The following is a 10,842-nucleotide window of genomic DNA, read 5'->3' on the forward strand; positions in this document are numbered from 1 at the left end:
AATTGTCTAAATAACTTTTTATATAGACTTAAGCCTAATGTCTGGGAAGTGTAATCCCTTGAATTCTTAAAGAAATACACTGATGACTTTACTCTTTGGTTATACTTTCCTTTTGGGTGTTTAAGACCATACAGTTGGCCCAAACAAATCAATTTATTTTTAAACTTAAGGTCATTTGAGAATCTGTTCCTCAGGAGTCACATGGGCTTGGGAGGTGCCCCTGGCTCCTTCCTTTTAGTTCCATCTATGTGAAGATAAGTCAAAGGTCCTGCTCGACCGTGTCTGGCTTCACTTGGAAGCATGAATGTTTCCTCTGAGTTCCTCCTCTTTGTAGACTGGACACTGGGTTCAAGTCTATCTTATGGGGTCTCCATTACCTCCCTGAACAAGAGGACAGGTGACTCACCACAGTTACAGGACATTTTGAGAGATGTTCCATAGTCCCCTGAAATTTAGTCGACCTGGAAGGCAAGGGGCAAAATTGTCCTTTATGTCCCTCTGACCACATTAGTATAGGCCTCAAACTATGGCTGTTAAACATCCAATAAAGTTAGTTCCACCAGTCTGGTACTTTTATTTATCATGTGCTATGTAGATAAGGCTTGTGTGAAAAACCAAATATTCTTAGATGAACTTTGACTAGATATATATTTTGTTCCTTAAACTAGTTGACTAAACTATGACCATAGACATTTTAAGATTATGTGGACATTATTTTTGTCCCATCCTTTATATATCATAACAAACCTAAACAGACCTTCATCACTTGCTTAGGCTTTCTCATTTTTTCTATTTTGGAAAATATCTTCATTCTCATATCCTTTTAACATCTTTTACATTCTCATTTTCTTTTTTTTTAAATAATTATGAGACATAATAGCATTAACAAATTTTCCATCTTTTGTGAGACTTCTTTTCCTGGGGATGCTAAGCAATGCTTATTCCCTTTCAGGGTCCTAATGTCGAGCCAATGTTTGATTAAAGTTTTACTGGGGAATCAATGAATTTATTGAGCTTACTTACTGAGATAACTGAGGAGTTGCTGAGGTGTATGTATGACCTGAGGGTGCACACTGGAAAACCTTTACCCAGCATGGGTCATACCTTGTCTTCCTATTCTTCCCCAGATTGTATACTTTAGCCCTCCCCAAATCCAGGAGGCCATGTGTGATTAGGGTCAAATTACATACAGTTGGCTGGGAAGAGTAGCTGGATGATGGGGTGAGGGTCCAATGACCCTGCTTGGCCCTCCTTTAATGAACGAGGACAACCGTCAACAAGCCCAGTTGTGACTATGTTTAGTGATCAGGCTCAGCTGAAGTTGTGATGATGGTAGTTACTTCATGGAGAAGGGACTGCTGTAGAGCATCTTCTTATTAAACGGACCTGTAATTTAAAAGGATTTGATGCTAGGATTCACATATGAGGGAGAACATACGTCGTTTTTCTGAGTCTGTGTTACTTCACTCAGTTTAACAGTTTCTAGATCCATCCATTTACCTGCAAATTTCATTATTTCATCTTTCTTTACTGCTGAATAGAACTCCATTGTGTAAATACACCACATTTTTGTTAACCACTCATCAGTTGAAGGACACTTAGGTTGCTTCCCTTAGCTGTTGTGAAAAGAGCAGCAACAAACATGGTTGTACAAGTGTCTCTACAATTGGATTAAATCTATATATTGCTTTTGGTAGGATGGTCGTTTTCACAATATTAATTCTTTCCATCTCCTGCTGTCTTCCTCAATCTCTTTAATGATTTAGAATTTTCATTGTAGAGATCTTTGGTGTCTTTGGTCAGATTTATTCCAAGATTTTTTTTTTTTTTTTTGCAGCTATTGTAAATGGGAGCATTTCCCTGTATTCCTTCTCTAATTTCTTGTTATTGGTATATAGAAAAGCTACTGATTTTTGTAGATTGATTTTATAACCTGCCACTATACTGAAAGTGTTGCTCAGTTCTGGGACTTTTCTGGTGGAACTTTTGGGATGTCTTAGGTATAGTATTATATCATCTGCAAAAAATGATAGTTTGACCTCTTCTTTTCCAATTAGTACTCCTTTAATTTCCTTCTCCTGTCTTATTTCTCTAGCAAGAGTTTCAAGCACTATGTTGAAAAGGAGTGGAGATAGTGGACATCCTTGTCTGGTTCCTGATTTTAATGGGAATGCTTCCAGTTTTCTCATTTAGAATGATGCTGGCTGTGGGTTTGTTATATATAGCTTTAATTATGTTGAAGTATGTTCCCTCCAATCTAATTCCTTCTAGGACTTTGCACATAAAAGCATGCTGAATTTTGTCAAAAGCCTTTTCTGCATCTATTGAGATGACAATGTGGTTTTTGTCTTTGAGTCCATTTATATGATTCATGACATTTAATGACTTACGTATATTGAACCATCCCTGCATCTCTGGAATAAAGCCGACTTGATCACAGTAGATGATCTTTTTGATGTGTGTCTGTATGCAGTTTGAAAGTATTTTGTTGAGAATTTTTGCATCTATGTTCATTAAGGATTTGGGTCTACATTTTTCTTTTTTGTTTGTGTCTTCCCTTGATTTGGGTATTAGAGTGATGGTGGCTTAATAGAAGAAATTTGGGAGTTCTCCCTCTGTTTCTATCGTTTTGAGTAATTTGAACTCACAGAGATCCACCTGCCTCTGCCTCCCGAGTGCTGGGATGAAAGGCGTGCGCCACCACGCCCGGCCATTTTGAATAATTTAAGTAGTATTGTTTGGAGGTCTTTAAATGTCTGGTAAAATTCTGTTGTAAATCCATCTGGGACTGGACTTTTTTTTAGATGGGAGGCTTTGTATTACCATTTCAATTTCCTTATATGTTATGGCTCTGTTTAAACTCTTGATCTCTTCTTGGTTTAACTTTGGTGGTTCCCATGATTTTAGATATCCATCCATTTCTTTTAGATTTTCAAATTTGGTAGCATATAGGCTTTTAAAATATTCCCTTACAATGGTCTGGATCTTTTGGGTGTCTGTTGTGATGTTTCCCCTTTCATCTCTGATTTTGTTGATTTGAATTTGCTCTTTTGGGCAACTGGGATAAGGATCTGTCTATCTTGTATAGCTTTTCAAAGAACCAGCTCTTAGATTCATGGATTCTTTGTAATTGTTTTGTTTCCATTTAATTAATTTCTCCTCTGATTTTTGTTATTCCTTCTCTTCTGCTGGGTTTGGGTTTCATTTGTTCTTGCCTTTCTGGGTTTTGAGTTGCAGTGTTAGGTCATTTATTTGGGCTCTTCCTAATTTTTTAATGTAGGCACTTAGAGCTATAAACTTCCCTCTTAGGACTGCTTTTAAAGTGCCCCAGAGGTTGTGTTGTGTTGTATTGTCCCCTTCGTTGAATTCCAGGAATTCTTTTTCTTTCTTAATTTCTCCTTTGACCCGCTCATTGTTTAGCAGTGTGTTGTTCAATTGCCACGAGTTTGTGTAGTGACTAGTGCTTTGTCCATTGTTCATTTTGAGCTTTATTACATTGTGATCTGATAGAATGCATGGGATTATTCAATTTTTTTTGTATTTGTTGAGGTTTGTTTTGTGGCCCAGTACGTGATCAATTTTTGAAAAAGTTTCATGGGGTGCTGAGTAGAAAGTGTGTTCTTTGGTGCTTGGTGGATAGTTGAAAGATGTGTATTAGGTCCTTTTGATGTATAGTATCATTTAATTCAGACATCCCTCTGTTTATTCTTTATCCAGTTGTCCTGTCTAATGGAGACAGTGGGGTATTGAAGTCACCTACTGCTAATGAGTTGGGATTAATCTGTGTCTTAAATTCCTGTAGTGTTGTGTTTATGAATTTGGATGCACCAGAGTTTGGTGTCTATATGTTAAGGATTGTAATATCTTCTTGGTTAATTGTTCCTTTGATCAGAATGAAGTGACCCTCTTTATCTCTCTGATTAGTTTTACTTTGAAGTCTATTTTGTCAGATATTAGAATTGCAACCCCTGCTTGTTTCTTAGTGCCATTTGCTTGGAATATTCTTTTCCATCCTTTTACCTTAAGGTAGTGCCTGTCCTTGAAGGTGAGATGGGTTTCTTGCAGACAGCAAAGAGATGGATTTTGTTTCTTTTTTTAAAATATTTTATTTTATTTCATTTCATTTATTTATTTATTTTGGTCTTTTTGAGATAGGGTCTCCCTTGTAGCCCCAGCTGTCCTGGAACTTTCTATGTAGACCAGGCTGGCCTTGAACTCACAGAGATCTGCCTGCCTCTTCCTCCCCAGTGCTGGGATTAAAGGCGTGCGCCACCAAGCCCGGCCCAATATTTTATTTTTATATTTATTTTATGTGTATGAGTGTATTGCCTGCATGTATGTGAGTGCAGCCGTGTTGTGCAATGCCGCGGAGGTCAGAAAATGGCTTTGAATTCCCCTGGAACTGGAGTTAAGGACGGTTCGTAGGTGCCATGTGGGTGCTGGGAATCGAACCCAGGTCCTCTGCAAGGGCAGTCAGTGCTCTTACCCCCTGAGCCATCTCTCCAGCCCCAGATTTTGTTTCTTAATCCATTCACTTAGCCTTTGTCTTTTGACTGGGAATTCAGTCCATTGATATTTAAAGTTATTATTGAAAGATCTGTATTGGGGCCCAGGCATGGTTGCACATGCCTTTAATCCCAGCAATTGGGAGGCAGAGGCAGGTGGATCTCTGTGAGTTCAAGGCCAGCCTGGTCTACATAGTGAGTTCCAGGACAGCTGGGGCTACAAGGAGACCCTGTCTCAAAAAAAAGAAGACAAAAAAAGAGAAAGATGTGTGTTGGTTGCCGTCCTTTTGATTGCTGTCTGTGTTCTCTGTCTAGTTTTGTGTTTCCTCGGCTATACCTTTGTTTATTTTCTTTCATAGCCCCTGGGGTACAGTTGTTTCTCCGCTCTCTGGATTGTTTCAAGTATTCTTTGAAGGGCTGCTTTTGTGCACATGTATTCTTTCAGGCTTTTCATGTCATGGAATATTTTCCTTTCTGCCTCAACTCTAATAGACATTGTTGCTGGGTAAAGTATTCTGGGCTAGCATGTATTGTCATGTACAACTGGAACTACCTTGGTCCAGGCTCTTCTGGCTTTCATAGTTTGCATTGGTAAGTCAGCTGTAATTCTGGTGGGCTTTCCTTTGTATGTGACTTGTTGTTTTTCTTTTGCTGCTTTCAGTATTGTCTCTTTGTTCCGTACATTTAGTGTTTTTACTATGATATGTTGCAGTGGAGTTACTTTTATGATCCTATTTGGTGTTTCGTGTGCTTCCTGTATTTGTATGGGGTTGTCTTTCCTTAATTTCAGGAAATTCTCTTCTATGATCCTGTTTAAGATCTGGTCAACACCATTAACCTGAAATTCTTCTCCTTCCTCTATTCCTGTGATCTGTAGATTTGGTCTTTTCATGGTGTCCCATATCTCTTGCATATTCCATTCCCATGTTTTTTAAAATTTTCCAATACTCTTTGCTTGAGTGGTTCAATTCTTCAACTTTATCCTCCAGTGCTGATACTCTGTTTTCCATTTCATTCATTCTAGCCATGAGACTTTCCCCTGTTGTTTCAAGTTGGCTTATTGAATTTTGCACTTCCTTCTTTATTTCTGCCTGAGTTTTCTTCAATGTTTCTATCTCTTTTGTGAATTCATTCAGAAGTTTATCCCTATCTCCTCTTAGCTCCTTGATTTGTTTGTTCGTGTGTTCTTTAAATTTGTTGAATTCGTCAATCATGTTTATGATTGTTCTTTTAGATTCAATGTCCTGGGTATTATCTCTAGGGGGTTCTCCTTGTAGAACTCTTTTACAGGATTGGTGGAGTTTGGTGGGGACATAGTGTTTTGACTTACCATTTTATTATTCTTCTGTCGTGGTTTTGGCATGTGAATTTCTTTTGTTGTTTAAGTTGGAGGGGACTGATGGCTTCAGATCAGCTATTTAGGAGTACCCACAGAAGCCCAAGGCTTCCTTCACCACGTGGTGGCAGGATCTGGGTGCTCTCAGTGTACCCTCTCAGGTTGTCTGTTAGGATCTCAGCCTTGGCCTACCAGAGCCCGATTTTCCCTGGGGCCTTGGGTGGAGCCTCAGGAAATCCCAGGTATGGGGGTGCGTATGGCGCAGTGAGGGGAAGCTCGGTACCACCTGGAGGCAGGATCGAAGGGCTCTCAGGCATTCACCTGCAGTTCTCAGCCCCTCTGTCAGAGATAGGCCAGAGGGAGGCCAGAACTGGGCACTCTCCAGCGGTCTTCTGAGGTCCGAGCCACTACACCAATGGAGGTCAGAACCCACCCTCTCAGGCTGTCTGCTAGGATCTGAGCCTTAGCCTACCAAAGCCAGATCTGCCCTGGGGCCTTGGGAGGGGCCTCAGGAAATCCCAGGTAGGATGGGTGTGGTGGAATTAAGGGAAGCTCACCACCACTTGGAGGCAGGATCCATGGGCTCTCTGGCAGTCCCCTGTGTTCTGAGGCCCTCTGCTGGAGGAAGGCCAGAGGGAGGCCAGAACTTAGCACTCTCTGGTGATCTGCTGAGATCAGAGCTGCTATACCAGATGGCAGTCTGAACCTACCCTCTTGAAGGAAGTTTCTTAAGCAGAATTCTTTATATTCTTTAATCAACCTTGAGGACATTATGACAAGGGAGGTAAGCCAGTTATAAGAAGAAAAATATTTGATTCCACTTAGGAGTTTAGAATAATCAAATTCATAGAAACACAAAGTAGAATGGTAGATGGTAGTTGTCAGCAGCTGGGAAGGATGAATGGGAAAATTATAATTTAATACAGAGTTTTAGGTTTTTTGTTTGTTTGTTTGTTTGAGACAGGGTCTCCCTATAGCCCCAGCTGTCCTGGAACTCATTATATAGACCAGGCTGGCCTTGAACTCACAGAGACCGCCTGCCTCTGCCTCCCAAGTGCTGGGACTACAGGCGTGCGCCACCACACCTGGCCAGAGTTTTAGTTTTTTTAAGGAAAAAAAGAAAGGACTGAGCGGCTGATGGTAATGGTAGCACAGCAGCATGAATGTGCTTAATGCCAATGAACCAAATAGTTAAGATGGTAAATTTTGCTTTACCATGCTAAAAGAAATTACAATTTTAGCACAAGGGTAGATAATAAATATTTAACAGTAAATACGAAGATGTTCAGGAGTTATACAAATGTGATTGGGGGAGTTGGTGGTATATTTAAAGCACTTTTGCTTTTATTTATTTTAGATGCTGAGTTTTCAAAATGGTTCCATTTTAGGAAAGTTTAGAAAAGTAAATTTGGGGGCTGGCAAAATGACTTAATAAATAAAGGCACTTGTCCTCAACCTGGTAACTTGAGTTTGATCTCTGGGACTCAAGGTGAAAAGAGAGAACTGACTCCACTTTGTGTATTTTTATTTTTACATATGCCTGTGTAAACAAAAAGTAAATAAAATATAACTTTAAAAATAAAGTTCGTTTGGGGGTTGGAGAGATGGCTCAGTTGTTAAGGGCACTGGTTGTTCTTGTAGAGAACCTGGGTTAGATTGCCAGCACCCATGTGGCAGCAAACAACCATCTATAAATACAGTTCAGGGCATCTGACACCCTTTTCTGACCTCCTTGGGCATTGCACAACTCAGGTGCACTTATATACATGCAGGCGGTACACGCATACATACAAAATAAAAATAATACATACTTTTTTTTAAAAAAAGTAAATTTGAGGTCTAGAGAGACAGATAGGCAGTTAAGAGTTCCTCTTGCCAAGTACCTGAATTCAGTTCCCAGCGCGCACATTGAGCAGCTCACACAACTGCCTGCCTGTAACTCCTGCTGCCTCTAATTTTTGAGGGCTTACATGCATATACCCACAGAGAGATACAAACAAACACATAAGCTAAAATAAATATGAAAAAAATAAGTAAATAAAGATTAAGGGCCAGAAAAATTGCTCGGTGGTTAAGAGCACTGACTGCTTTTGCAGAGGACCTGGGTTCAGTTCCCAGTACCCATATGGTGGCTAAGAACTGTCTGTAACTCCAGTTCCATGGGGAATCCAACTCGTATCTTCTGACCTGTGGGCATGGCATGACACAGGTGCACTTACACATGTGCAGGTAATACACTCATACACATTAAAAATATATAAAATAAATAAGTAAAAATTTAAACTGCCTAATTAAGCTGTCATTTTCACAGGGTTAACTTTGGGCTTAGGGGGATAATTACCTTGCCCAGAAGCACTGTTCTATGTATAGACATGAGACTAGAAATTGGGTCTGCTGATTCTGAATCAATATTTTATACCTTCTTTGTTGAATCTTCTTCGTTTTAAAGAAAACTTTTTTTTTCTCTTTTTTGAGACAAATTCTTTCTGTAGCCCTAGGCGGGCCTCAAATTCACAGAGATCTGCCTGCCTCTGATTAAAGGCATGCACCACCACACCCAGCCTTCTTTTTAAAATTTTTAAAATTTATTTTTATTTTATGTGTAGCCTGTGTGTATGTAAGTGCACCTGTGTTGTGTAAAGCCCTTGGAGACCAGAAAAAGGTGTTGGATACCCTGGAACTGGAGTTATGGATGGTTGTTACCTGCTATATTGGTGCTGAGAACTGAACCTCAATTTTCTAGAAGAGCAAGAAGTGCTCTTAACTGCAAAGGCATTGTCCAACCCCTATTGAATCTTTTTTCTTTTCTTTTCTTTTCTTTTCTTTTCTTTTCTTTTCTTTTCTAAGTGTCATATCAATAGATATCCAGTGCCCTAAACTGTCAAGTGTTTCCAGTTTTCTTGAACACATCTCCCTACAGAAGCTCTCCCTGTTGATTCTTTGTGTCCATCTTGTGATTTCGGTTTTGGTTTTTTGAGACAGGGTATCTTTGTAGCCTCAGCTGGCCTGGAATTCACTATGTAGACAGGCTGGTCTCAACCTCAGAGATCTATCTGTCTCTGTATCCAGAATGCTGGGATTAAAGGTGTGTGCTTCCATGCCTGATGAATCTTTTGCTTAAAATCTCTATTTAAAAAGCAAGTCCAGGGCCTGGTGAGATGACTCAGTGGTTAAGAGCACTGGCTGCTTTTGCAGAGGATTCCCAGCACCCACATGGTGGCTAACAACTGTCTGTAACTCCAGTTCCAGGGGAATCTGATGCCCTCTTCTGACCTCAGTGGGCATTGTATGACATGGGTGCACTTACATACATGCAGGCAATACACTTATACACAAAAATGAAAAAAAAAAATATATATATATATGCAAGTCCCAAAAGTATATAGCTCAGTTGGGAGAGTGCTTGTCATCCTGTAGCCCTGGATTTGATCCCTAGCATTGCATAAACCAGCTGCAGTGGCACATGCCTGTAATCCCAGTCAGTGCTTAGAAAGTAGAAGCAGGAAGGTCAGAAATTCAAGACCAGTCTGGGCTACATGATGAGACCCTGTCTCACAAAAAGAAAAATATCATGGGACCCTGTTTCAAATAAAGAAGAGTAAATCACAGAATTTCTTGTGGATATCAGTTGTGCCTAAAACAATCACCTAATCTTGGATTCTTTTGTTCTTACAGAATATAATTTCTTAGCTGGACATGGTGACACATACCTATTATCAGTTGCTCTAGAGGCAGAGGCAACAGGATTTCACGTTTAAAGCCAGAGTAGGCATCTCAATGAGACTAAAAGTTTAAAAGGTGTTGGGTGTAGCTCAGAGGTAGAACACTTACCCTAGCATGTGCAAGGCCCTGTTTTCAACCCTTCTTATTTGGGGGATGGGAAACTAAAACACTTCTTTTCCCTTCCTAAACTAGATAATTATAATTAATGATGAATAAGAAAGATTCATAATTTCTTTCTTTATGAGGATGTTAGGGAAAGCTACCTAATTTTTCATTAAACAAGCACCAATATCCAATTACGTTTCAGCCTTTTCTGGTATTAGAAACTGACTAAAGGTACTAGATAACAGCTGAATCGATTTCCTTTGGGTGCCTAATCAATCAATATTATCTATTGTGTATTTCCACATCTGTACGCCTTTAATCAAATTGTCATTTGCATCAGTTTTACTTCATCAGTCTTGGGCTGGATGTATTTTATTAATATGTATTATATTGTATGTATTACAGGCCAAATAAGTAGTAGCAAGTAATATCAGATGTGTCTTAATTTGAGTCTAGTGTTCTTAAGATATGTTTTCTCAGCTATGATTTTAGTTACTTCTCATTAATTATTTACTTAATGTCAAGTTATAATCTAGTTTATTTCCTTGGGAGGGGGTATTGTATTTCCTATAAGGTAAATTCTAAACTAATAGGATTGTTTGTAGGTCTTTGGGTTGGCTAACTTGAAGTCATAATAATAAAAATAATATTTTTATGCAGATCTTTGATGGAAAACAGATTCCACAGAGAATGGTTGATGGATGGAATGCCTTTTTCTTTGATAAAACAGAAGAACTGGTAATTTTTGTATAATTTTTATGTTATAGGATGTTCCCTGATAAATACTAGGATTTGCATAGTTTAATAATCTTGTCCTTATTTTTATAATATGCATGCTTCTCTTCTCTCCACCCTCTTCTCCTCTCTTCTCCTTTGCCCTCCTTTATTTCTCTGTCCTTTCTTTTTCTTTAAATGAAGAAAAAGCGTTTGCCTTCGCTTGGAAAGAACACAGAATCATTAGGAGAGCTTTGGTTAGGATTACTCCGCTTCTATACTGAAGAGTTTGATTTCAAGGAGTATGTAATTAGCATTCGGCAGAAAAAGCTGTTGACAACATTTGAAAAGCAGTGGACATCTAAATGCATTGCAATTGAAGGTAAATATTGTTAATTCAAGAACAAAAGAAAAATTTATCAGAGAAAACTGATTTTGAAAGATTCTTCTTGATTTTTG

The 10,842-nt window shown here is 39.1% G+C and overlaps 1 protein-coding gene across 1 annotated transcript in view; it reads left to right on the forward strand.

Moving 5' to 3' along the window:
- Window positions 1-10,842, forward strand: part of Tut4 (terminal uridylyl transferase 4) — a 132,100-nt gene that overhangs the window by 102,253 nt on the left and 19,005 nt on the right. Inside the window, exons 21-22 of the mRNA XM_029561265.1 lie at window positions 10,330-10,407; window positions 10,588-10,774. Of these exons, the coding sequence (XP_029417125.1) occupies window positions 10,330-10,407; window positions 10,588-10,774 (265 nt within the window). The remainder of the gene's footprint in view (window positions 1-10,329; window positions 10,408-10,587; window positions 10,775-10,842) is intronic.

This window comes from Nannospalax galili, unplaced genomic scaffold (genome assembly GCF_000622305.1).
Source record: "Nannospalax galili isolate Female #2095 unplaced genomic scaffold, S.galili_v1.0 scaffold713, whole genome shotgun sequence".
In the NCBI taxonomy this organism is placed as follows: Eukaryota; Metazoa; Chordata; class Mammalia; order Rodentia; family Spalacidae; genus Nannospalax; species Nannospalax galili.